Consider the following 26,836-nt stretch of genomic DNA (forward strand, 5'->3'; position numbering starts at 1 on the left):
CCTCTCCACCCTTCCCAATCGCAGGGCTCAGGCATGTGCACCAGGTCATGACAGGTAGGATCCGGGCAGGCAGCATCGCTCAGGACTTACCTGTGCCTGCTCTGTGCACATGGAGAGTGCATGCGGGGGTGGAGCCGGGCCTCAGCCCATGGCCCAACCTTCCCTCTCTCTACAACCGGACAGCTTAGTATCCCACCTGCGAGTCACAACTGGGCTAGGGCTGGATCAGGATTGCCAGCAAAAGCGGGGGAAGGCTTCTGTGAGGCCCGAGGCAGCAAACTGTCCAGCCTTGCACGGTCTAGGACAGGTGAATCAGCTTCCGGCCCCGCCCTCGGGTCCACACGTGACCCTAGGTGAGGGCGGAGGGGAGGGCGGGACCGCCTTTAGTCACGGGCGGTCCAGCCCGCTGCCACCACCAACGCCTGCGGTTCCTTGGATCGTCCGGTCTGCACGGCGCCACCTGCCCGGTAAGTAAGTCCCTCCGCCGGGCAGGCCTCCGGGTTTGCGAGCCCGATCCAGGTTTGCGCCCCGGCTTTTAATCCAGACTGGGGCGAGGTTCCCTGGCAGCCCCAGCTAGTTCCCAGGGTTCCGCGAACTCCAGGCGGATCCCTAGACTCAGAATCGAACGGCGGCCCTGGACGGCTCCAGCCCCTTCGCGACTCCGCGCCCCGCCCTCACGACCACGCCTCCTTACTTCGCCACGCCCCCACCCGACCTCTGACCTGGACCACAGTCTTCTGCCGGTTCCCTCAGGTGCGGTTCACAGAGGCGCCGAGGCCCCGGAGCCCGAGAGCGCGGTGCCCGTCGGGCCGCGTTCCCACAGCGAGGGCCGCCATGGCCTTCTCCCAGGTGCAGTGTCTGGACGACAACCACGTGAACTGGCGTTCCAGCGAGTCGAAGCCCGAGTTCTTCTACAGCGAGGAGCAGCGGCTGGCCCTGGAGGCGCTGGTGGCCCGGGGTCGCGACGCCTTCTACGAGGTGCTGAAGCGCGAAAACATCCGCGACTTTCTGTCGGAGCTGGAGCTCTCGCGTATCGTGGAGGCCATCGAGGTGTACGACCCGGGCTCGGAGGACCCGCGGGGCTCGGGCCACCGCCCCGAGCTCCGGGACAACGGAGGCGCAGATGCCAGCGAGGATGCCAGCGCGGCGGGCGGGCCCCCGGACACGGCCGAGCCGCTGCCCTCGCTGGAGTACTGGCCCCAGAAGTCGGACCGCTCCATCCCGCAGCTGGACCTGGGCTGGCCTGACACCATCGCCTATCGAGGTGTGACCCGGGCCAGCGTCTACATGCAGCCACCCATCGACGGGCAGCCGCACATCAAGGAGGTGGTGCGCAAGATGGTCAGCCAGGCGCAGAAGGTGAGGCTCCACGGCGCGACCCCCTTCACCCGGCACGCGTGGAGAACCAGATGCCCCCCCCCCGACCTCTGGCTGACCTCTTGGTTGCCTCCTTCAGCAGGCAGCAGCCGAATACCCACCTCCTTTAGCAGGTGCCACTGGGCTTTCAGGATCAAAGGGCTTCTGTGCCCTGCTGGAGTGCTTCTGAGTTTCTTGAATGCAGTGCATGAGCCATGTGGGAGGAATCTGAGCTCTCTCTCACCGCTCCTCTTTACCTTGCTTCAGATCCACTAGCAGGTAGAAGGTTGCATGCATACACACACACACACACACACACACACACACACACACACACATGAATTTGCTGGCAGGAGGCTGGTCTGGAGCCCTGTGGAAAATCTACCTACTTCCTAGCTGGGCTGAATGGCTGGCAGTAGCTGCTCAGCTTCTCTAAGCCCTTTTCTGAATGCTACAGTAGCAGCCACTGTCCGGGTCAGGCTGCCTGGATGTGGGGTGGGGGGCGGTACCACCTGTTGAAGGTTCTCACCAGTGGAAGAGGTGAGGGTGTCTACTTGGGTTGTGCTTTGCCATCAAGAGGCTTCTCAGCCTTGTTTGGATCCCCTTACCTGACACTCACAGGGCTGTGGGTGACTGCTCCACGCTGACACACTGACACACATCTTGAGAAGTAATGTAGCCGTAACTGGGTGGCCATGGCTGTGAGTGGAGGTGTGCCTGCTTTGACAGGCAAGGGTGGCCCGGCATGCTGTGTTATATCTGGAGCAGGCATGGCCTCAGTTGGTAGTGAGAGTGTCCCTAGCTTCTCTGACCTCTTCACCGTCCAGGTCCAGCATGGGGCAGTCAAGTGTACAAGGCCAGATGTTCACCCTGGGGACTGTCCTGGCTGACAGGGATCTCTTAGGGTCAGTAGCTGGGAAGGTGGCTTGGCTCTGGTTTCCAGGAGAGAGGAGGTTCTGTCCACAGGTCTGCCAGGTGAGGGTTTCTAGTCTGTAGGTACAGTTGGCATCTCTGGTCATTGTGATGGTGAAGTATTGGGTGGCAGGAATGAGGAAGGCCTGGATAATTCTCTGGACGCCTGACAATAGTTGGCAACCTGTTGCCCCTAAAAGGGCCTGGGGTGTCTCACATTTGTGGCAGAGCCCAGATACTTGAGAGGAGGAATAAAATCTGACAGGGGCCTGACCTGCTCTCCCAGAAAGGAGGCAGCTTCCACTTTCCAGCTTGGCCTGGGAACCGCCACAGGCTCTAATCTTCTGCAGACAGATTGACAAGGGCCCAGTCAGTGATAGGGACAGATAGGGGTGCCTGGGGCCAAGTTGTACCCTTAGGGTTTCCTGTCCCCATCCCTGCGACCATAGCTGAGATGTGTCTACTTCCTGCAGACCTATAGCTTCATGTGCACCTAATCCCACTCCTCCAAGGTACAGTGGCACCTGTCTAAGGTGACAGCCAGGAAGACGTTTGATCTTAGTGTGAGCCCCATCTATGTGGCACCAATAGTAGGCGACTTCCTACTGCATTGCCCCCTGCTTCCTACACCTGGAGCGGGTCCCCTCAGCAGGGAGTCCTAGAGGGGCCTCAGAGTTGACAGAGATAAGAGTTTGTTCACACCCCCATGGTGCTGTCTTGGCCCAGGCCCCTCCCCTGTGGGCCTGTGTGAGTCCCTGTTCCCCCATCATCCCTGTCTTGTGGCCCACACAGTACGTGGGAAGGCTATAATAACAGCTTCAGTGGCATGTGAGCACGTTATAATCTCAGGTAGTGTTATCTGCCTCTTTTTTTTTTTTTTTTCCACATGCAGAAACTGAGGCCAGACTCATAAGTCGTCCTGCCCAAGGTCACTTAGGCCTGTGGCACTCTAGGACCTACCCTGGAGTGTGATACCTGGTAGCAGGGCAGTGACAAGCAGGACCTGGGAGGGGCAGCTGACCTAGGTGGCCTGAGTCTTTTACCTCTTTACTGCTGCTTCCCAGCCTCCTGGGGCGGGCCCAGACGCCAATGGATGCTGACAGAGCGCTTTGCCCGCCCTCTCCTTGTTCCTCCCTGTAGGAGAGATCTGCTGTCTTATCTCTCACCATGAGTCATCTCTTGCCCCTCTCACTCACCTCCCCTCTTCCCCCTATTCCAGTGTTAGGGGAACCCCAGGCTTCTAGGGCTCAGATGGGGGGGGTTGCTGACTAGCCCTTTTCTATGGGGGCTTCTGCAGCATGGATGCTGGCACTGAGTCACTCTTCCCGTAGTCAGCACAACTGACAGACCCTAGGGCAAGGAAATGACACAGCACACACTCAGCTCACGCCACCTCAGCCACCCCTGGTGGCCATGTTCCTGTCAGGGTTGCTCTGCTGCACCCTCCCTTCCCTGAAGACCGAAATGGTCTAACTGGGAAGAGACAGGAGTTTGGGAGCAGGCCCTGGTGCTGCCTCCACTGTGGGGTTGGACCAGCCCTGGCTGTTCTGTCTATGAAGTGGGTACAGGCATTGAGGACTGTAGAGGGTCCCCTTGGTCCTGCCACCTGCTGCGTGGCTCCTAGACTCAGCTGGAACTGGGAACGGTGGGGTCCACACTGCACTCTCATGATTGTGTGGCCCTGAGCTACCAGCTGGTTTGCTCTGCACTGCTGTCCATTCACAGTGAGCTCCCTCTGAGGCAGCCCCTGCTTGCCCTCTCCCAGCCCTCCCCCAGCCCTCCCCCAAGCTTAGGCTGGGAGGAGCCACCCCTGGGCTCTAGCCACATACCAGAGGCCTGTAGCATCACGCCTGGGAGGGGTGAGGGCAACTGTGGCCTTCAGAGGGTGAGGCTGGGTGGGGTTGGGCCTCCATCAGAGGCTCTTACAGCAGATCCTAGTGCCTACCCTGACGAGGACTAACCCCTTACCAGCCCCAGGGGCATCGTGTGTCATACCTTCCACAAGTTACTGTGGAGGGCACAGAAGGAAGCTGAGGTGTCAGGTGCTGGCCCTCAGCTGGGTTCAAATGTATGTCTTCCAGCCAGGCCTCTGGAGACCCAGAGGAGTTGTGTTTCTTGCCCAGGGCCACACAGCAGGAAGAAAGTGGAACCAAGTTTCATGACACCCCCATTGACCCCACATCTTGCTTGTTGGATCCCTGCCTTCACATTCTGGAGTCTTGGCCTGTCCCTTGGCTCCAGGAGAATAAAGGCAGCTTAATGAGGCATTTATTAAATACCAACTATATGCCAAGTGCTGAACAGGCGCTTTGCCTGCTCTGTGTAATCCTTGCTACAGCTCCATAAAGTAGGTGTTGCCCCTATTGTCCACAGAAGGAATCCAAGGTTTGGCGGGGCTCAGAGAGGGCGAGCACCTTGCCCAAAGCCTCAGAACTGAGAACTGGAGGATCTAAGCTGTAGGCTCTGTACAACCACATCCCATAATGAGCCCATTAGGCCTTGCTCCCTGCTTGCTTAGCTCAGGGCAGTGAAAGCATGTTTGTAGGTTCCTGGGCCCCTAGACACTGGGCTGCCATGGGTGGAAGAAAGCTGGCCATGCTGGGCCTGGAACGGGGAGCCACAGCTATTCCCAGTCCCTCAGTACTGCAGGCTAGCCACACGTCACATCATGAAGGTTCAGTCAACACTGCTTTGCATGCCTTCCACAGTATTGTAAGGGTATGTTTGCTGCCTAGTGCTGTTGCTGCTGTTCAAGTGTGTGAGCACACTGACTCTGCAGGCAACATCCAGCAGTGTGTGCCTCCAGGTGTGTCCTTTTTATTCGGAGGCACATGACTGTACCAAAATAGCCCCCAACACAGAGGCTCCTGTGGGCCAGGAGCTGCTTTTTGCCTGCTGTAGCAGCTCCTGCCTTGGGCCAGGCCGCACCTGTTAGGGTGGGAGCCATCAGATAGCATAATCCCAGGTGTTGGCTCCAGTCTTCTCGAAGGCTCCCCACCCCATGGCAAGCTCCTGCATCATAATGGAGAGTTGAGATGTGACCTGCCTGGAAGGAGCCCTTCTGCTATTCTCCAGGAGGGAACCCTGCCACATGCTCATGTCACAGATGAGGCCAAAGCATAGAATGGGATGGAGCTTTGGGTCTTTGGTGTGGTTGCACCTGGGCTGGGTTCCGTGGAGCTCTTGGTCATGGTAGTTTAGAAGCTTACCCTGAAGCCAAAAGTCATCCCTTGGGTTGAGAGAGGCCCTGGATTGCCTGCCATTTGGCCACTAGTAGGGTTCATAGCTGACATTCCATGTGGGGTGTGGGAAGGACCAGCTTCAGGGTCAGGCAGACTCAGATCCAAGCCCACTCTGTCTTGTCTCTGGCAGCTCCTGAGAGCTCCTCACCTCTGTACTGGGCCGACCTCAGTAAGACTGGTTCCTGCTTGTCAAAGGCCAGGAGAAATTTAAATGACCACAAGAGAGCATGAGTTATCCTTCAGCATGGTATGTGGTGCCAAGCTGCAGCCAGTGGATACCAGGTCTCCTTACTCCCTCAGTCTTCATTTTCACCTGTCAGCCACCAACACACCCCATGACAACTTCGTTTTCAGCTTTACGGAGCCCCAGGGAGGAAGAGAAGGGTTCCTGAGCTACAGGGAGTCTCACAATAGCACCCATTCCCCTGAGCTCTGTTAAGGGCCTGTGGAATGACCAGCATGGCTTGTTGTCTATGACTTGCTGGCTGCAGCCATCCTCTAATTGGCTTTAATGAGGCTTCTTTCTAACAGGTGGCATTGTCCCAAGCAGCAGCTGGGGTTCAGGATGGAGAAAGAGGTGCTTTGGAGGTTCATCCTACCTCCATATCACCAGAACAAGTAGAGAAAGTGGGTGTTGGAGTGACCCAGGAAGGCAGGGCAGGGCAGGGCAGGGATGGCCAGGCTGAGGCAGGTCTACTTCAGGGTAAGGTGGGCTCTGGGAGATGGTGGTGTGGGATCCGAGCTAGGAAAGATAAATGATCCTGACAATGGGAGAGGTGTGCAGCCCTGGACTGTGACTACGACCCTGGGAAGTGCAACATTCTCTGTGAATGTTGGTGGCCTGCTATTTCTGTGGCTTGGATCAGACCCCTCCACCCCAAGAGGGAAGACTCCCCACCCCACTACTAGAACACAAGGTAGGCAGGAACTCACTCTTCTGTCTCCGTTCTTTCTATACCCTGAGAGGGAATCTCTGGGTCCCCACCACAGAGTTGGCTGTGGTCGCTGGCCTCAGTTTCTTCACCTACACAAGGGGGTGACTGCTGCAGTGCACAGCCTGCCAGGAATGAATTCTCGCAGCTTTGTGCCTCATTTTCCTTGCCATCTACTTCTAAGTGGACAGTTTGTTTTCACGTAGTTGCTCACTGTCTCTTTTCTCATATACTCTGGTGAGATGTCAGCTTCCTCCATATGAAATGGTCTGTTTTCCTTCTAGCTATCCCCTTCTTCTTCTTCTCCTCCTCCTCCTCTTTCTCCTCCTGTGCCTCCTCTTCCTCTTCTTTTTCTTTTTCCTCTTTTTCTTCTTCTCCTCCTCCTTCTTCTTTCCTTCTGCTTTTTGGTTTTTCAAGGCAGGGTTTCTCTGTGTAGCCTTAGCTGTCCTGGACTCACTTTGTAGACCAGGCTGGCCTTGAATTTAAGAGATCTGCCTGCCTCTGCCTCCTGAGTGCTGGGATTAAAGGCATGCACCACCACGCCTAGCATCCTATTGGCTATTCTTAAGAGTCTAAATTGCTGGTTTTGAGTGGTTTGGTTCTATGTGCTTTGGCGGCTTTCCTTCATCTCTTCTGTGTGTCATTGAGTCTGTGGATTTCCAATCTTACCAAGTGAAGAAGTAAACTTCAGTGGTTATTTAGTCACGTGTCTTTCTGATCTCTCTCACTCCATCCCCTGCAGTTAGCTTCCCTCTGTCAGACTTGTTGAAGTTTAACATCGGTGCTGATTGCTTGCTGTGTTTCTTTAGTCTCTTTCTCTCTGTGTGATGTTGAGATACTTGGTGCTGCCATGTCTTCAACTTCACTCTTCTTCCATGATACCCAACAACTACAAATGCCAACCACTATAGATTTTCATTTAGTTTCATTTTTTTCTTCTTCTATACCTTTATTTATTTTGGCAGGGTCCCTCTACATAGCCCTGTCTGTCCTGGGACTCACTCTATAAACCAGGCTGTCCTCTTCCTCCTGTTGCTGGGATTAAAAGGCGTGAGCCACCTGGCCCTGCCCCTTCAGTGAGTCTTATTTTCCCATTTCTTTGTATAGTAATTCTCTATTGAGTACCAGAAACTGTGACTTTTTGTTGTTTTGTTTTTTGAGACAGGGTTTCTCTCAGTGAGTCTTATTTTCCCATTTCTTTGTATAGTAATTCTCTATTGAGTACCAGAAACTGTGACTTTTTGTTTTGTTTTGTTTTTTGAGACAAGGTTTCTCTGTGTAGCCTTGACTGTCCTGGACTCACTTTGTAGACCAGGCTGGCCTTGAACTCCCATCAATCCGCCTGCCTCTGCCTCCCAAGTGCTGGGGTTACAGGCATGCGGCACCACGGCCGGCGGAAACAGTGGCTTTTATGTTGTAGGCTGCTGGTCTGTGTTTGTTCTTTTAAATATTTTAGAGCTTTGTTGTAGAATGCAGTGAAGTTCCTTGGGAGCAAACACTTTTGGGGAGTGGGGTGTGGATGGAAGCCAGGCCCTCAGCACACCAGATGAGCCTCTGTACTGCTGTACCAGCTGAACACTGTGAAGTCTTGCTCTTGACTCTTGTTAGTAAGGAACAGACTAGGCTGTAGGATAGGAGTGGCCCACTGGCCACACCAAACGCCACACCTGCTTCACCACATCTGGAATACAGATGTATTCTCTGCCATCCATGCCACTTGTCTCCCATACTGACACACACAACCACTTGGAATAGGAAGCCTAAGCTGTTTACATGTGGCTCTTTGCAGGGGTTTGCCTATACTTGGTTCAGGAATTCCTTGCCCACTACCTAGGCAGTGTCCTTTTGCAGACTGTCCGCAGGCCCGTGTGTCAGGACGGCTTCTGCCCTAGCTAAGAAGACACGAGCCTCCTGTGTCCTGTATGAGGACTGTCTGTTGCTTTAGCTGCCCCTTGGGTCCTTCTTCCAGTGTTGGATGTTTCCTTCTGTGAGTGAGCCACCCAGATACCAGCTGATAGCTCGAGGGGCCCTGAACAGCTCTCCAGAGATGGGCAGCATCAACAGATGGCCCTGGAGACAGCCTGTATGGAACACTCAAGGCAGGATGTTTGGGGGGAAAGGAACCGGTGGGGTCAGGATTCTCAGGAGAGGTGTGGCAGAGGCTGGGCCAGCACCCCAATAGTTTTCAGCTATGTTCAGACCAGCCAGACCACCCCTCCTCTTTGGCACTTGTGGGGAAACCTGTCCATCCGCTGTCCCATGAGGACGCTTTGCTCTATGTGAAGTTTGGAGGCACAAACAGCTTGGAAGAAGCTGCTGTGGGTGTTTGGAGCCGTGAGCTGGTGCCAGCACCTGGCAGAGCTGGATGGAGCCTATCAGTCTCTTATGAGGTATAGCTACCAAACTGTCTTTCACAGACCCTGTTAACATGGCAGGATGCTCCAGCCAGCTCATACAGGCCACAGTGGGCTGTGAGCAGAGCTCTAGGGTGCATAAAGGCAGGCGCTTCAGCAAGGACATCAGAAAGGACAGGCTTTGATAGCTTATCCACCACCCCATTTCATAGACGTGGAAACTGAGGGGCCTAAGATGGGAGGTGGCTAGGACCAGGCCTTGAACACTTTGGGAACTCCAGGGCCACACCGCCTGTCTCACTGATAGATGAAAATTCTCTGAGAACCTCCCAGTCAGAACACCCTTCGATGGGCTCACAGTGTCACAAATGAGGTAGGACATCCAAACAGGTAATTGAGTGGTTGTGAGGCATGGTGCTTCAGGGTCCTCTCTTGTAAGAAGAGAGGGAAAACTGCTGGCTGCAGCATTTTTGAGGTTCTAGAGGTAATGCTAGGAGCTGTGAACTCTAGAAATCCTAGGCTGGGAGGAGTATGCAAGACAGGCTGGGCTTATTTCAGTCTCTGTCACTGGCTGCCACCACAATTCCGACCTACAAACCCAATATAGTCTCACATGTACCAAGAGTTCTCAAAGGACCTTTGTGACCTAACCATGGACAGGCCAAGATGTGGTGAGGTGCTGTGCAGTGGCAGGAAGCTTTCTCCCAACAGCACCTCACATACCAGAGCACCATGAGCACCTTTATTTCCAATGTTATCTTGGACTCTAGGAGTAGTAGGGAGCCCTCCCTTGCAGCATCATCTCAGATCCCAGGAGCACTAGGCAGCCGTCCATTCCAGTATAGCTGATACCTGTTTAGTCTTCCTGTCACCATCCTAGGGATAAAATCCAACTCCCAAATAGAGCCAGAGTCAGCCATGGGACCCTGTCAGGGATCCACCTTGAGGCATGGGTCGTAACAAGTCCATCTTGGCAGCCTGTGATTTCTGGATCAGGTACCCTGTCCTGCTGGGGCACATCTCAATCTGCCATGGTGCCCACAGCTTGGAACCAGCCGTGACGGATCTGGGATGCACCATGCTGGAGAACCTCCAGGGAGCAGTGTGCCAGCCAGGTCAGGCCTCTTCCCAGGGCAGTACAAGCAGCTGTTTGCTTGCTCAGGAATGGCCTAACACACACACACACATACACACACACACACATACACACACACACACACACACACACACACACACACACACACACACACACAGTCAGTGTGCTGAGGTCATCAGGAGCCCACCTACTGTGAGTCTCTTCTCTTGCTTTATGGCTTCCCCAGTAATCTCTGGCTTTTGCTGAGCATATGCTGAGTGGGAAGCTCTTGTGTCCTCTATCTCACCTCACCTCTCCCACTCTGCGAATGAAAGTACTTCCTCATCTAGCGCCAATACTGCCTTCTAGTTTACCCCTGCCAGTATCAGCCCTGTGCCCACTCTGCCACCAGAGAGAGCTCCTAAGAGATAGTGAGGAGCTGCCCTCTGAAGACTCAGGGGTCCCTAGGGCTCAGCCTCCTTTCCCCTTCCACCCTGAGCAGATCAGCACCACCAGGCCCTGAAAACCACAGGGTCAAAAGGAAGGCCAGAGAGCAGCCCGGCACTGCCGGGGGTGGGGAGTATTCACTCTGCTTCAACTTGCCTCATGATGTCAACAGCCTCGGTTTGCCCAGCTGTGTGCTGGGATCTCACCCAGCTGCTTGCAAGAGGTTAGAGTGGGGTGTCAGAGGCAAGGCTGCCTGGGAAGAAGGCAGCGTGTATGTAGCCCTGAGAACCCCCTCAGATTGGGGTCGCTGATGTGCACTGCCTTGAGTGTGCTTGCTTCTCATGAACGGAACCTATTTTGCTGATGAGAAAACAAGAGCCTAGAGTTATTTAAGGGTTTAACTTAGGGTCACACAGCAAGTTCACTGCAGGGCAGGCGTAAAGCCTCCTCCTCCTCCTTAGGAGTTTGGACTTTGGTGCCAGATGAGCAGCAGGCGTCAACAGGGGCCAGAGGCTCAGGAGGAGCCCAGATGGGCCTGCAGGGGCTAGCCTGGTGAGCTCACTGTGGGTGTGCAGACATGTCCCCAGTAGGCTCAGGTGGCCTCTTGTTACCCTGGATGTACAGATCTCATTGAGGGAAGATGCTGAGCTACACTCATGAGCTCAGCCCCCTGATAGGCCTGGTGGGTTCCAGCCCTACTGTCACAGCTCCCCAGGGACTTGTGGCTCCTTTGGCATTGTCAGCCAGCGTGAGGGAAGGGGCAGCATAGGGAGCTGGCACCTGAGTTGAGAACATCCTTGGTCTATTACTGTGCTCTCCTCTGGTTGGCAGGGAACTGAGGCATTTGGTTGCGTGGGTGGGAAAGTTATACTTTGACCTCTGGACCTCACCCTTAGTCAGGTTCAGGAGAGTGGCAGTCACCTGTGGTGGGCATATATGTGAGCAAGTGACAAGAAGAGCATGTGCAGATGTGGGTGCTGTCTGGTCCAGATAGGTATTCTGCTGAAGTTCACTGCAGCCCAGGAAGGTCCCAAGTCAGTGGTCATGCCATCTTCTGTCCTCCTCTCCACTGTGCCAAGGTCTGGTTTGTCTCAGCATCTTCAGGAGTCAGGAAGGAACATGTGTCTTGAATCTGATCCAGGAGGGCATGAGTGCAGGTTCCTGGGCTCAGCCCCTGGCTATGCTGGGGGCCTCACCGGACCTTCCTGGTGGTAGCACCAGTCAGTGAATCCCAACCTGGTTGAGGAAGGAGGCTCCGAGGACCAGCTGAACACGTGGAACAGTGACAAACCTTGCCCCTGCACCCTCTCTGCCTTGAAGACTACTGGAGCCAGGGTTTTCACAGCCTTGTGTCTTGGTAGCAGCTTGTAAACCACCATGTTTCCCTGTTCCCAGGTGATCGCTGTGGTCATGGACATGTTCACAGACGTGGACATCTTCAAGGACCTTCTGGACGCTGGCTTCAAGAGGAAGGTGGCTGTGTACATCATTGTGGATGAGAGCAATGTCAAATATTTCTTGCACATGTGTGAGCGGGCTCACATGCACCTGGGGCACCTCAAGGTGAGCTGTCTTCCCTTGCTTGGAAAGCTAGAGGGCAGGAGTCATTAAGTCAGTCAACAAACATTGCCTTATAGACAGCACCTTATACCAGAGTTTGGTCATCCTGGAGCCTTCTGCCATGTGGTCACACCACTTGAATGCCCTGAGGGATAGGATACTTACTACCTCCAACAGGCAGATAAGATAAACACAGATCTAATGCCTTCAACCAGGTGCCAGAGCGCCTGCCAGGTACTGTGTTACCCATGCCACATAGGTTTCCTGTCTGTCTGCATACCTCTGGTGACAGGTGTGAGCTCACTGCCTCCTCAGGCAGCTCCTACCTCACCTGGAGAGCTCTGGCCCCCTAAATCGGGAGCTAAGCTCTGATTTATCTCATCAGTCCCATGGGATGGCATGGTCAGGGTTGAAGTGGGCTTGAGACGCCTACGCAGTGTGGGATAGATCGCTGGGGCGAGGAGGCACAGTGGGATGGAGTTCAAGAAGAGAAAGATAACGCCTGGGTCCTCAGCTTCGCTTTGTTCTGTCTGAGATCTTGTTGCCTGCTGCTCTGGGCTCCACGACTTCATTGGTCTGATGGGTAAATAAATTGGTGTGGCTAGGATCTTCCATTAAGAGCCCCCAGCATTCGGTGCCTTGCTCAGCCGTGGCTCAGCACCTATGCACAGCCCACGTCCCTGAGTATAAGACATCTGCAGAAGCAGCTGGTCTCACACAGCATGTGACTGCTCAAAGCACTTTCCGTGGTTTAACTTATTTGAGCCACTGACAGCCCGAGTGGCATGGATCTGTCATCCCATTTTACAGATGAAGCAGGTGGTGCCAAGTGTCACTGCCAATAAACTAGAAATGAGGGCCAAGTGCCCCAGGCTGGAGGCCTGTGATTGAAACACAGATTCCAGATCACACAGGGCTGGTGACAGTGGCAGGGCTTGAAACCTGTAATTTGTCAGCATTTGTCAAGGCCCCCCTGCGGAGCCTTTCAAGTGGGTGTGAGTTCTCTGCTGTGCTACCAGTCTCTAATTTCAGGGAGTTCTTCATGTGGTCTCTAGGTAAGTTGACCCCAAGCCCAGCACCCGCCTGGCATGTAATTAGCACCTAGAAATGGTTCTGGGGTAGCTGACAGCTCAGGCCAGAAAGAGCCATTGTGTAGAAGTTCTGAAAAAGGGGACTTGGGACTTGGCTGCTCTGAGAGCCAGCAGCAGCTCCAGGAAGGTCCCCACTTCATGCATTTGCCACATACTGGTGGCGCTTAGCATGTATGTCACTCGACCCATGATGCTCATAAGAGAGGCAGACAAGAGCTGGGTCCTGTGGGTGCCAAGGGGCATCCTCATCCAGGCTGGTTGCTTGGAGGCCATGGCCCACAGTGTCTGAGGACCCTTCTTGGTGGAGAATCCATGGTGGCTCCTCAGTCTGGGGTTTTCTGAGCTTCTGGACTTGGAAAGCAGTGGGACTTGTCACTGCCTGTGACTTTATGGGGGTGTCTGAGCCAAGACACATGTAGCTGTTCAGACTAGGATCCCACAAGGAAAACAGGGAAACTGAGGTCTAGGAGAAGGTATAACTTGTGCCTAAGAGCCAGTAAGAAATGGGTTTGACAAGGAGAGTGCACACCTGTCTCTCAGAATTCTCTGGTGCTTCCCACATGGGCTCCCTGCCCACTGCCTACTGTGGGAGTCGGCTCCTGGAGTTGCTTGTAGGTGAAACTTTAGGTTAGTAGCTGTGTACACACTAAGGTGAGCAGGGGTGAGTTGCCAACCTGGGGTTAAAGCAGGGGCTGTGGGAGCCAGCCTTGCCCATCTCACTGTTAGCTCTCAACTGTCCCAGGACCACCAGGGCTGGAAGGCAGCTTGCTAGATTTAGTAGCCTGTCCTGTCTCACTTTACTGCCTTCTTCTCTGGGGAGGTAGCCAGGTCTAAAGGGCCAGACATCTTCATGGGCAAAAAGTGGCCCCAGCTTCTTAATTCTCATCTGACCATAGCCCTAGGCAAGTGGTCAGAGGTGCTTGTGGGTACAACCCTTCCAGGTGTCACTGTGTGGAGAGCCTGCCTTCCTGGCCAGCTTCCCCGCCGTGGGCTGGCTGGGTCTGGGCCTGTTTTTGGATCACTTCCTGTGCTGGTAACCCATAGACTGCTCTCAGCCACCCACTACCCTGTCCCAACCCTGCTCCAACCTGCCTCAGAGTCTGTAAGCCCAAGTTACAGGCAGCCCTGGCAGGGTCACATTTGTGACAATAGGGTATCAGGCACCAAACTGGGAAGACACCAAGTGCCCTGCCATCACACCATAAGCAGTTCTTGGTTCTGGGCCTCCAGTGTTCATGTGGAAAATGGGCCCATCTCCATGCCTTCCCTCTGGCAGGAATATTTTAAAACATTATTTATTTGGTTTTTTGTTTGTTTGTTTCATTTTTGGTTTTTCAAGATAGGGTTTCTTTGTGTAGCCTTGGCATCCTGGACTCACTTTATAGACCAGGCTAGTCTTGAACTCACAGCGATCTGCCTGCCTCTGCCTTCAGAGTGCTGGAACTACAGGTGTGTGCCACTGTGCCCAGCAATAATTACTTTTGTATAAATATTATTTATAAATAATAATTTATTTTACATATATTGGTGTTTTGCCAGCATGTATATTTGTGTAAAGGTGTCAGGTCCCCTGGAACTGGAGTTACAGATAGTTGTGAACTGCCATGTGGGTGCTGGGAATTGAACCTGGATCCTCTGGAAGAGTAGTCAGTGCTCTTAACTACTGAGCTATTTCTCCAGCGCCTGTCAGGACAATTGTGCAGAGCATAGGAAACTGTGGTGGGTGTAAGTGAGACAGAGGTTCCTTTGGCCCTATGTGGTTAGGGACAATGTTCCTAACATTGTTCTGAGTGCCAAGTGGCTTCCAGTTCTTTCAAAATAGTAGTGTGGTAGGAGCCATCCTCTCTCAACAACAGTTATATTAGTGTCAAGGCTGGCCCTGTTCCTAGTCCCCACATGAAGGGAGTGATGTATACATAGCCTCTTCCGATGTGTGTACCCCAGCTGTTTTGGGGACCACAGTCTTGTGGCCCTAAAGGCAGTAAGGAAAAAAGTCCCCAACATTACAAATTAGCAATGGGCCCTGAAAAGAGTGCCCAGCCTTTTAGCCTTATCCCTTCCCAATGTTACAGGACCAGGGCAGTGACTAGGTTATATATTGGGGTGACCCTAGTGCTAAGAGCCAGTGGGAGCCAGGCCAGAGCTGTGAAAGATCCATCAAGGTGAAAAGCTCCTTGGCCTGTGCAGGCAAACTGGAAAAACCAGCAGCCACCTGAGCTGACTGTATAGCTGGCAAGCAAGGAAACACCAGCCACCAACAGCTATGGGAAGGCACATGGTGAGGAGACCTGACTGGGCCCAGGTCCCCACTGGGCCAGAGAAGGGGAGGAGAGGCTCAAAGCTGTGTCCTGCCAGGCTCCAGTTGGGATTGTTGGGGAGATTAGAGGGGAGGTGGGCTAGACCCCAGCCCCTGTTCCCCTCCTAAGTAAGCTCATGCCCTATGTGGTTAGGCCTGGGCCATGGATGGGTAAAGATATATGCCAGGGTCTTGTATCTGGGGGCACAGGGGCTCACCTCAGTGGGCTGGCCATGACATAGGGTACTATTGGCATCAAGTTGGTAGAGGCAGGGCCTTTAACAGGCCGACAGTGACCTAGTCCACCATGTTGGTCATCCTAGGGGAGGAGCTAGGAGTACTAACACCAGGGCTCCAGCGCACAAGGGACTTCCCACTGAATATCATGTCTGTTCACGAGTCAGGGTGAGAGGTGCAGGGTGAGCTGCAGCTCTGCCTTCTACCCCAGCTCATCTCTTGCACTTCCTGTGGTCCAGGCATGGCTGACTGATGATGCCTTCGCCCTGCCAAGGTGAGGAGTGCGATCTGCTACATCCTACTGAGAGACTGAGACTCATCACCTCCCTTGCTAAGTCCTCCAGGCTGGCCACCAAGTGTGGCTGACAGCAGCCCAGGCTATCCCAGATGTGCTACAAGTTTGTATCCCATTATGTCCCCAGTGAAAATTCAGTCCTCTCTACAGCTCCCTGCAGGCTAATTCAGCCCTCAAGCTGCAGGTGGCCCAGGTAGACAGACACATGCTGCAGGTAAGGAAGCTAAGGCACGGAGAGGCCCAGCCAGTGTCTGAGTCACATAGTCCAGAGTTCAGAATGCCCAGGCCAGCCTGATGGCATCCAGCATGGTGTATCCCAACCCTGTATCCTCTATGAGGACTCTGGGCCAGAGCAGCCTAACTCACCTCCGCTTCCTGCCTTGTCCCACCCAGCTCCACTGTGCCTATGGAGGTCTGAGAGAGTCTAAGGACCCTCCACCCGCCTGCCCATCCCCAGCTAGGGGCACCCCAGGACCTGAAACAATACAGCTCTGTGGGATCCTCCACCTCTGCTCACGCGAGCCCAGACACCTGAGACATTACCTCATCTGGGCCAGGCCCATGGGGCGAGGCTACCAGGAACAGCAGGCAGAGGGTGGGGGGCCTGATGCAAGCCCCTGCCTGCTGCTCAGCCCCAGTGGTGGATGAGCAGATGGGTTCAGTGCCAGTCCCCACTATGCAGACTGGGAAACTACAGCCTAGAGAGGGCGAGGGGCTTGCTTGGAATCACACGGTAGGTCAGTGGCACAACACAGGCCTGCCTCTCACGTGGCTGAGTTATTCCAAGATGAAAGTAATGGCTTTCTGAGTCCTTCAGAAGGACAGAGTTTGGGGTGAGTAAAGACAAACAGGCTGGTTGCCTAGGTGAGGCACATGGCCCCAGCACACAGAGTGTTGGATGGTGAGACCACAGGATGCCACAGAGCTGGGCTGTGTGGTTGGCACAGGTGACAGGGAAGGCTTCTAAGATCTTTGTTCCAACCTCTGGTCCCTGAGCATGCAGTGTGTTAGGTACAAAGTCACGGGTGCTAATTGTCCTGGACCCTGGCCAGCTTCCTGCTGAGTTGGCTGTGGTCAGGCGGGGCCCGGAGTGAGCTCGGCCCTGGAAACAGCTTATCTGCCTTTGAGGCCAGGCCCAGCAACAAGACAATTGTTCACCCCACAGCTGGGTGGACATCATATGGGGACCCACCCAGGGTCCACCCCTGTCAACTTCTGTGGCTAGGACTCTGGGCCACCAGAAGAGCATGGAGATAGGAAGAGCTGGACAGGGAACACAGTGGCTGGTCCTCTCACTCCGGCCACCTCCCTTATCTACACCAACCCCTGACCTCTGCCTCCATATGCCCATTCATTCACCCATCCTCCACACACGCTAGCACTGCTTCTGACATGCAGGTCTAGCTTGTACTCTCTCTAATCTTCCATGGCTCCCCCAGCCCACAGACAAAGCAAGTGGGGGCCTCTTTCACCAGAGTCAAGTCCAGGTGTGCAGCAGCCTGCCTTTCCGCTGTCCAGCCTCTGCATCCCTGCCCTGGGGTGCTTGTCCTCTTTACGTCAGCCTTTCCTGGGAACCTCCCAGCCCCTACCTTCATTCACTCCTCTGCTTCTGGCCATCCCAGGTTGTTGTTTTGACTCATCTGCCTTGCTGCCACCACCTCCACAGTAGCATCCTTGTCACTGTCATCTTTGTCTGCCATCAGGGACCGCAGCAGGGGTCAGTGCACAGATGAACATGTGGGCAGTTAATAAACTGAAACCACTGAGTGGGTGAGGGAACAGATAGGCAAGTCACAGCTCAGTCTGACAAGGACCGTGCCACTAGTCAGTGTCTGAATCCATAGCTCTGACAGGAGTGAGACTCCTGTCACATGTGAGTAGACCAGTCAGGAAGCTCTTAAGCCAGAGGGACCCTAGGTCCCCTACATGATGTTCTATTTTGTGAGCCTCAGCAGTTAGCTCCTTTATGCGTAGATTTCAGTCAGGTTTTCCTCACTCCCTGGGGCCCCTGTATCAGTCCTGGATCCTGCAGCACCCAGGCCCTGGATGGTTCTGGAGGCATTGCATTGAAAAGAAAGGCCCTTTATATGTTCAGGACCAAGGAAAGGCCAGCAGTTTGTGGCTCCACTTTCTCTTTGGCCAGGACTCTTTCCTCTCTGGGCCTGTGGGTTCTGAGTGCCTTCCCCTACAAACTGGCTCTGGGCTCTGGGCCGTCTGCTGCTGCTGCCTCTGCCTGTGAAATCAATGCCTGTAGTTGTCTAATTCTGCCTCCCCGTCTCCCAACACAGAATCTCAGGGTACGCAGCATCGGGGGAACTGAGTTCTTCACACGGTCAGCCACCAAGTTCAAGGGTGTCCTGGCCCAGAAGTTCATGTTTGTGGATGGAGACCGGGCTGTATGTGGCTCCTACAGGTGATTCTCCTCTGGGACGTGGGGAGGGGTTGCCTCTGGTTCCCAGCTGGTTTCTGCCCTTAATCCCTGCATGTGACACGCTGGTTATTCCAGTTCATTGCTCCCAAAACTGCTGAGCTGTGTGCAGGACAGGGTCCACCCACTGTCTTTGGAGGCAGGCAGGGAAGACTTCTGTCCAAGCAGGCTGTTGTTCTATCCCACACAGTCACTGGCCCAGGGGTAGGGTGGGCTAGGTCATGGTGAATTTGCTCAAGACCTTTAAAGTCACTCAAGAGCCATCTCCAGGGCCAGAGTGAGCTCTGCACCATCACAAGGCAGGGCAGCTTTGCCACAGTCACTCTGATGACAACAAAGGTACCAGCTTGGTGGTTACTGGTACCTGAGGCTACAGTAGGTACCTTCATGCTACCTTCATGAGTCCAGTAGAGCCCCAGGGGTTTGCTGGGGAAAAGCTAGGCATAGGCTCCCAGATTCAGGTTTGACTCCCATCCCTAGCTGTGTCCCACCCCAGTACCACCTATGTTTTTATACAGTGGCCAGTCCGACAAGCTCCAGCTGGAATTCACACTGTAGATGCCCACGGCCTCAGGGTTCAGGGACACTCCGCTAAGTCAGGGAGGCCCACATACCCTGTACTGACCTCCTATCCTGCCTTTGTGTTGTAGCTTCACATGGTCAGCTGCAAGGACAGACCGGAATGTGATCTCCGTGCTGTCTGGTCAGGTGGTAGAGATGTTTGATCGGCAGTTCCAGGAGCTGTACCTCATGTCCCAGGGCGTCAGCCTCAAGGACATCCCCATGGAGAAGGAGCCAGAGCCAGAGCCCATTGTGCTGCCGTCTGTAGTGCCCCTGGCACCCACGGGCACCATGGCCAAGAAGCTTGTGAACCCCAAGTATGCACTGGTCAAGGCCAAGAGTGTGGATGAAATCGCCAAGACTTCTGAGAAGCAGGAGGTTTCAAAGCCTCCAGGGCTGCGGGGCCCTGCAGTGGCTGAGCGCCCAGGGGACCTATCTGAGCTGCTGCCACCTATCCACCCGGGGCTGCTCAACCTGGAAAGGGCTAACATGTTTGAGTACTTGCCCACATGGGTAGAGCCAGATCCAGAGCCTGGCAGTGACATCCTAGGCTACATCAACATCATTGACCCCAACATCTGGAACCCTCAGCCCAACCAGATGAACCGCATCAAGATCCGTGACACAGCCCATGCCAGCACCCAGCACCAGCTATGGAAGCAGAGTCAGGGGGCCCGTCCCTGCCCAGAACCCTGCCCTCCCCCAGCACCCAGGGACTCCCAGGATGTGGTCCCAGCTGAAAATGGCTTCCCTCAGGAGAACCCTGAACCTCAGGTCCCTGTACCTAAGCCCCGGACAGTCCCTGTGGCAAATGTACTTGCCCAGGATGGTATCAATATTGGCTGGGCCCTGGATACCCCAGAAAAGGAGACACCCCCAAATGGGATAGAACCCACACTACCCAGCCCGACCAGCCAAAGCCAGGCCCCACTACAGCAAAAGTTATCTGTGACCCAGGATGGTCCCGATGGCCTGGAGACAGGACTCCCCAATGGGCTGGATGGGGAAGAGGATGATGATGATGATGACTACGTGACCCTCAGTGACCAGGACAGCCTCTCAGGCAGTTCTGGCCCTGGCCAACGGCGACCCTCGGTGGCCTCGTCAGTGTCAGACGAGTACTTTGAAGTGAGGGAGCGGTCAGTACCTCTCCAGAGACGCCACTCAGAGCAGATGGCCAATGGACCAGGCCACCCACCCCGACGACAGCTGAGTGCCCCTCATGTAACCCATGGAACCTTTAGTGGTCCCCTGAGTGGCCACCTGTGGGCCCAGGGTCGGGGCAGAGAAGATGTAGATGCATCAAGGATACAGACGCAACGCCCCGTGGACAGGCAGCCTCAGGTGGGTCTGGCCCCTCATCCTCAGGTGTTCTGCAGTCACCCCGAGAACCCAAAATGCCCACATCCTGAGCCACTGTGTCCCGGGCTCCAGTGGCGCCCCTTGTTACAAACAGAAATGATGAAAGGGAAAGAGTAGAAGCACTCGGGCCGTGTGGCTGCCCAGTAGTAGGCTGGGGATCTCAGTCCCAGAGTCTCAACAACAAAAGAAAAGCTAAAAAGCACACGTTTCCACATCCCTCCAGCTCTTGTGTACCCAGAGTTACAGGGTCTGAATAGGTGGTCACAGACATGTTCCTTTACACTCACAAGGCCACACAGTTGTAAATCCTCCTAATCTGGACTTTATGCTAAGCCACCTCCTTGTAGATTCACTTGTGCTCCTAAGGACAGTCCCTCCCTCTTCCATGTTGGGCAACAGCAAATCCCTCCTTTGTTGTCTAGTGGCTTTTGTAGACTAAATCCTTAGAGCCTTGGGTGCCCCGCCACTGCAGGTGTGGCCACAGAGCCCATCCTACCTGGGAACAGCGCTCGGCTTATCATGCCTGGCATGATCATCAGGCCCATGGGCAGCATCTTCAGGTAGCTGGCTAGAATGGAGCCTGCCTTGGCATGGTTCAGGTTCCGGGCAGACAGGGACCGCTGCACGATGACCTGGGATAGAGGAGGAAAAGAAATGAGGCTCAGCCTTGGGGGTGTCTGTATCAGCATCTCCTGAGTGGGCCTGGTGAGGCGACACAAGTTAGAGGCAGTGTTGTTCACCCTGGACTCACCTAAGATGAGCGGCAGAGTGCCAACAGCCATAGTTTCCAGATCTGCAGGATGGGATGGGCACATGAGATCCCTCCCAGATCTGATATTTGATTTTGCTGCTAGTTTGAACTTTCCTTCTCTTTTCCTTCTGTTTTTGAGGCAAGGTGTTCCTCTGTAGCCCCCCAGGATAGCTTGGATCTTAACTTTGTATCCTATGCTGGCTTTGAACTCACAACAATCCTGTCTCGGTCTCCCAAATGGGATTTAAGGTATAGGTCACCATTCTGGATTTGATTGTAGAGAAAGCTGGGGAAGCTGGGGGTGTATCTCTGTGCTGGTGCCCTGCTTCACAAAGGGCCCCGGCAGCCTTGGGGGGCCAGCAGAGTCTGTGGGTCACTGTTCAGAGCAGGTGTTCTAATGGCATAGCGCCTTCACGGGGTTATACAGTGTAACTCTGAAATGCGTCTCTCCTGTGCTGCTCCCTTGATTGTCACCAGCTGACTCACAAATAGAAAGTATGTTCACTTCCTTCATGTGTGGCAGCTGGCATTGACCCTAGCAGCTGGCCCTGTGACAGATGCTGTTGCCCCAGGTGGCTCAGAATATGTGTGGAATGAGAACAGTAAAGGGGTACCCCACTACCCAGCTTGCAGACCTGGGGAGGTCTGCGCGCACATCCCTGGCCTGGTCAGTTCACCTTCCAGGCCTGTGTCTCATCCGAACATGTGTCATTGCCACCCAACCAAGTATGGCTTCAAGGATGAAGCGGGCTACTTTGGTGTTGGAGCAGCTAGGCCTGGCTCCTCAGGGCTCTGGCTGCCATGAACGTGCTGAAGTTCTTAGTCATGGCTGTGCTGGAGGATGTCACTGACCAACAGGAAGACAGTCCACCTCTCGCCACACACATCAGCTGGGATTAGGAACACCAGCTTCCTGCACGTGGAGGATCGCAGGAGGCATTCTCCTCTGTGGATCCCTCTGCTGTACATCCAGGGACAGTGAGGCCAGGGCGGGGTGGTGGCAGAGCCTCGCCCTGCGCTTCCTGTTTCCTTTCTTCCTTCCTTCCTTTCTTTAAGACAGGGTCTCACTATGGTCACCCTGGTTGACCTGGAACTCTCTATGTAGACAAGACCACCGCCCTTGAACTCACAGAGATCTGCCTGCCTATGTCTCCCAAGGGTTGGGGGATTAAAGGTGTGACAAAATGGTCACTTACCCACTGGAGGTGAACCTGTAGCTAGGGAAAGGAGTGGAGTTCAGTCAGACCCTCAGGTGTCAGTGAGGGCCAGCTGGGGCCCGGGGTCCCTGTCTTAATACTGGGTCTTGTAGCAGACCCAGCCCAAGGTGAGGCCAGGGAATCAGGGCTGGGACTGTAGCCACCTAGGGTCAGCATAGGCCATCCTCCATATCCTTGGAAACCCTCTCTAGGCCTTTTCGGCTCTTTATCTGCACTCATCCAGCCATGAGGACAGGATGGATGCTGACTCATTGGCCTTCGTGGGAAATGCTTCTGAATGGCATTCTACCCAGAGATGTGAGACTGGGCTGGGCTGCCCAGTGGGAAAAACAAGAGGTGGCGGGGATTAGGGGCCTTAATATACTCCCCTCCAGGCTGCCTTTTACCATACTGGGTTGGCTCTCAAGCCTCAGGAAAAGACCTGAAAGGCCTGGGAAGGAGGTAAAGGCCAGTTGGGAACCTCAGGCAGCTGGAGTCCCAGAGCAGAGCCATCCTGCTTGAAAGCAACAGGCTACATGGGGAAATGAAGGCCAAGCTCCCCACGCCTCTGTCACCTCCCACTACTGCTTCTCTACCTCTTCAGGGCTGCCCCGCAGCCTTCAGGAGAGGCTGGTCAGGCATCGATCCCCTATGTCTAGAGAGGGAAGTGGCTTGTCTGGTCATCTGGAGGGTTCGTGATCAGGAGAGGTCAGAATCAGATCAGTTTTCAGATCAGGCCCCCAACCAACAGCCTGCTCTGGTCCCGCCATCCACATCTGACCCTGTTTGCAGATGCATGAACCACAGAGGGAAGAGCCATCCCATATGACAGATGGGGAAACTGAGGCTCTAAGTGGTTAAACCCTCTGGTGAGTGGCAGAGGCAAACCAGGCTGTGTCTGGCTCATGCAGCACTAGTCCTGCTGGCCCTCCCTCCATGCCATCCAAGACCTCACTCTCCTGTTTTTTCTCCAGGGCCAGCAATTCCACCGACATGGAGGTGCTACCTCAAGGACCCCAGGGCCTCCCCGTTACCGGCCTGCTGCTGATGGTACCCAGAGCTCTTCCAAGAAAGGAAGCCCAGCCACAGCAGGCCCCCACCACTGGCAGCCCAAGGGTAGCCCAACATCTCGAATGCTGCCAGATTCTGGGAGCCCAAGGCCAATCCGAAACACTTGCCTCCGAGCAGAGCTCAGGACCACTGAGGAACTTCCGAGTCCCTTTGGAATCCCATACTCCAAATTGTCCCAGTCAAAGCACCTGAAGGCCAGGGTGGGTGGCAATCAGTGGGCCCCATCTGACTCTAAGCGCAGGGCCCGAGACCACAAGGAACCCTAGCAGCCCAGATGGACCCCAACCCAGCCCTAGAGGGCAGCAGATGGGGGTGGGCAATGTTGGCGCTCACCTGGTCAGTGCACCAGTACCAGGTGGCCATGATGGTCAGACCAAAGGTCATCCCAGTCCATGGGAGGTCTCCTGTGGAAGGGTCCCGGAACATATGCATGGCGTCTGTTCGAGGCAGGTGGCAGGTGGTGTTGGGGATGGTCCTGGAGGGGATGGCCTGGGCATATGCCGCTTCCAGCTGCTCATAACCACCGATCTGGTTGAAAGCTGGAGGGTTGGGCAGAATGGGTTGGTTTTGGGTGGTCCTGACTCCCTGGGTCCTACTACCCTTCCCTCACAGATAACTTCACGCGTCAAACTGGAATCTCTACCTCACCTTGCCTGCTCTAGGAAGGGCTGAGGTTTAAAAATAGAACAAAAGAAAAAGGTGAAATAGAGTATTTTATTTGTATTTAAAGTAACTATTAAATGAGCATTTTGCACATGGGCCCACAGTGTCCTGTTGGCCAGCAGGAGTCACAGCTAGTCTCTAGAAGCCTGCTGGCCTGAGCTGTGGCGTTCTCTGCCAGTCTGTGGACTGGACCTTCAAGGAGGCAGAAGTGGTTTTGTCGATATTTGAGTCATCTAGTAATGAAGCCATGACCTGAGCTTCGGAGGGCTGTGACTTCACTAGAGCTAAGACACTGCTGGCCTTGTGGCCTCATCCTTCCAAGCCACAGGGAAGGGAGGCAGAGGCTCCTCAGAGCGTTATGGTAGGCCTAGCAGGTAGGGCTCAGGCCAGTGGTCTTTCCTCTGAGTCCAGAATGCGTCCCATCTACCTCAGGGTTGGGTGGTGTAAGGCCAGGTTCTGGCCTGGCTGTGTCTGTAGTCACTGCCTGCTCATCCAGCCTGTGTCTGGCTGTTAGGTCCCTCACCTGCAGTAGGTTCTGGAGACAGGGGACAGGGGCTGCTACCTTGGGAGGAGCACACTTAGGTGTAGGGCAGCTTCTGGCACCTCCCCAGGCCCCATTTCCCAGCAGAGTGTGGCGCTAGGAGCCTAGGTAGGCCAAGGAATCTGTGCGGGGGCTCAGAGGTAGCTCTGCCACAGGGCCCTAGACTCTGAGCTGAGCCTTCATCTCTGAAGTCACCCACCCTGAGACATATCTCCCCTCCCTCCTTCCCTGCCTCCTCCCTCCCAGGGCATCAGTGGACCTCCCCCATCTTTTCTAAACTAGTGTTACCTGTCCAGCGTACCTCCTTCCCTGCAGCCTTTTGTCTGGCAGGAGACAAAATCTCCTCCTAGGACAGGACTCTGTACATGACTTTAAGCACTGGAGGAAACACCTCAGCACTTTTGTGGTTTGCTAATTGTGTGCCTGCACAGCTGCCTGCTGTGGGGCCTGCCTAGCCCTGAGGGAGCCTAGTCAGCACTTCAGCACTGCGCCCCTGTAGGCAGGAGGAAGCAGAGCCCATTAGCCTAGGAAGCCAGCAGTGGGGCAGATTAACTCTAGCCTAACCTTCAGGGTGCTGGGACAGCCCGCCCGTGCCCAGAGCCCAGACCTCACCTTTGACTGCCAGAATGACAGCGCCCACCACCATGATGACCGTCTGCAGGGTATCTGTGTATATCACAGTGGCCAGGCCTCCTGCCAGGAACAAGGTTGCTGGAATGAGTGTCCATCCCTGAGCTGAGAGAGTCTGACTGGCACCACCAGAGCTGCTGCTGGGGCACTGTCTTTGCAGATGGGGGAGGTGCACACAAAATACCTAAGCAACCAGGCCCCAGGTCCCCGTTCACCACCTGTGAACCGGCCACTCTCAGGGGCTCCCTGTGCTGTGGGAAGGTGTCTCCTGCACGTCTCCCAGGCTCCTTGTTCCTGGTGGGCTCTCAGGACTCATACCTGCGATGGTGTACAGGGCCGTGATGGTGAGGGTGAGGACGGTGGATAGGTAGAAGTTCCAGCCCAGGCAGATGTGGACAAAGAGGGCTCCCGCGTACAGGTCAATCTGGGGAAAGCAGAGGTGGGCAGAAGTCAGACATGACAGTGAGAGATGGGGCTCAGAGTCTGGGTGCTGTACTCACTAGCTTTGTGGCCTGGCCTCAGCCATCTTTGAGTATGGCTGTCCCAGGAAAAGGGAATAGAGAGACCATTCCTCTCCCCCCCAACCCCCCTGCCTGCTTCCAGCTGTTCACTACCTGGTGGGGTGGCTGAGGGCAGGAGAGAGAACTGGCTGTGGGAAGCTGTGTGTTATGTTCAGGTGTATGGCAGGTGTTACTGTCACAATAAAATTCAAAGTGGCCAGTGCCCACCAGAGAGCAGTGTTGTCATTGAATTCGGCCCCTACCTAGGGGACATGGAAGAGCCCTGTCCCCTCGGTTCCATTAGGCATTGTGACAAGGAGGCATCCAAAACTCCAGAGGTTCAAAGAGATGAATAGCCTCAGAAATAGTTTCTTCGTTTGCTCACCTTCCCTCACACCTCTCCCTGTTGGCTCCTTCCTGCAGTTAAAGAGACCTACCCATCTGAAAACTCTAATCTGGTCTTTCGGGTGACTACCGATGCTTTCATCTGGGCCCCTGGCTTTGGTGTGTGTGTAGCAGGGAGCACGGTGCTGTAAGTAAAAACAGGGGAGAGGGCAGCCGCCAGCTTGAGCAGAAATGCTGCATCTCAGAGGAGAAAGGCTCTTCAAGACACTTCTTAGCATGACTGATGAGGCTGAGCCTCAGGGAGGGAAGTGATTTCTCAAAGCCAGGTGCCTTCCGGATACCTATTCCTGGTATCACCTGGTGGGTATAGGAGACCTCTGGAGAGCCAGCCACTCCAGGAGTCCCCTCCTGGCACTGCCCAGCCACTCACACTTCCAGCACTGTGTTATCTTTAGGCCTTAGGTTCTGCCCCCGTCGCCCTTGGGCCTAGGATTGTCTGCTCTCTGCTTCTCATCTTCAGGCTCCTCATCCTGACCCACACACCACACCTCATCCATGGCTGTCCTCCCTGCCTTCCACAGGACAGAGGAGAGGGGTTGGGAGAATGACGATGGCACAGAGGTATGGGGTAGGGCCCTGTCATCATCCAGGAGGAACTCACTGTCCCAAGGGAGACCCAGTGGGCACTGGTGAGGCCTGCCTGAACACCTGCTGCCTAGCCTAAGCATCAACCTTGTAGTAATAGAAACTAATAGCTATGAGGGCCCAAAGCTGTCCCATGCGGCTCAGTCTTGTACCTTTTGTGTTACGCTCCCCTGAGCACTTCATGCTGTGTCATAGGAGGGGGAAGGAAGCTGCGGCAACCCAGACCCCATGCCGTGGTTTGTGCCCTCTCTTTGCCACCCTTCTCCTTTCTCTCTCTTGTGTCCCTCCATGGAACAGCACAGAATTTCTGTGGCCTCCAGTGTTCCCAACCCAGGGCCTTGCCCAT

At 54.8% G+C, this 26,836-nt stretch overlaps 2 protein-coding genes across 2 annotated transcripts in view; one reads left to right on the forward strand and one right to left on the reverse strand.

Annotated features, from left to right (window-relative positions):
- The window catches only part of Slc5a10 (solute carrier family 5 member 10), a 54,608-nt gene that overhangs the window by 11,021 nt on the left and 16,751 nt on the right, over positions 1 to 26,836 (reverse strand). Inside the window, exons 6-9 of the mRNA XM_051168229.1 lie at positions 25,319 to 25,424; positions 24,983 to 25,063; positions 23,500 to 23,705; positions 20,645 to 20,780 (exon numbers count right to left, since the gene is read on the reverse strand). Of these exons, the coding sequence (XP_051024186.1) occupies positions 20,645 to 20,780; positions 23,500 to 23,705; positions 24,983 to 25,063; positions 25,319 to 25,424 (529 nt within the window). The remainder of the gene's footprint in view (positions 1 to 20,644; positions 20,781 to 23,499; positions 23,706 to 24,982; positions 25,064 to 25,318; positions 25,425 to 26,836) is intronic.
- On the forward strand, positions 401 to 23,500 carry Fam83g (family with sequence similarity 83 member G). The gene is made up of 6 exons (XM_051168227.1): positions 401 to 467; positions 754 to 1,359; positions 11,714 to 11,881; positions 18,086 to 18,210; positions 18,876 to 20,130; positions 23,070 to 23,500. Exons 2-6 carry the CDS (start codon positions 835 to 837, stop codon positions 23,430 to 23,432), a joined length of 2,436 nt encoding a protein of 811 aa, XP_051024184.1. The 5' UTR covers positions 401 to 467; positions 754 to 834; the 3' UTR covers positions 23,433 to 23,500.

The sequence above is a fragment of the Acomys russatus genome, chromosome 25 (assembly GCF_903995435.1).
Source record: "Acomys russatus chromosome 25, mAcoRus1.1, whole genome shotgun sequence".
NCBI lineage: Eukaryota > Metazoa > Chordata > Mammalia > Rodentia > Muridae > Acomys > Acomys russatus.

Coding starts and splice junctions, on each gene's coding strand:
- Fam83g (XM_051168227.1), top strand. CDS start 835: ATGGCCTTCTCCCAGGTGCAGTGTCTGGACGACAACCACGTGAACTGG. Junction 18,211..18,875: donor GCTGTATGTGGCTCCTACAG/GTGATTCTCCTC, acceptor TTTGTGTTGTAG/CTTCACATGGTCAGCTGCAA. Junction 20,131..23,069: donor CCGTGGACAGGCAGCCTCAG/GTGGGTCTGGCC, acceptor TTTTTTCTCCAG/GGCCAGCAATTCCACCGACA.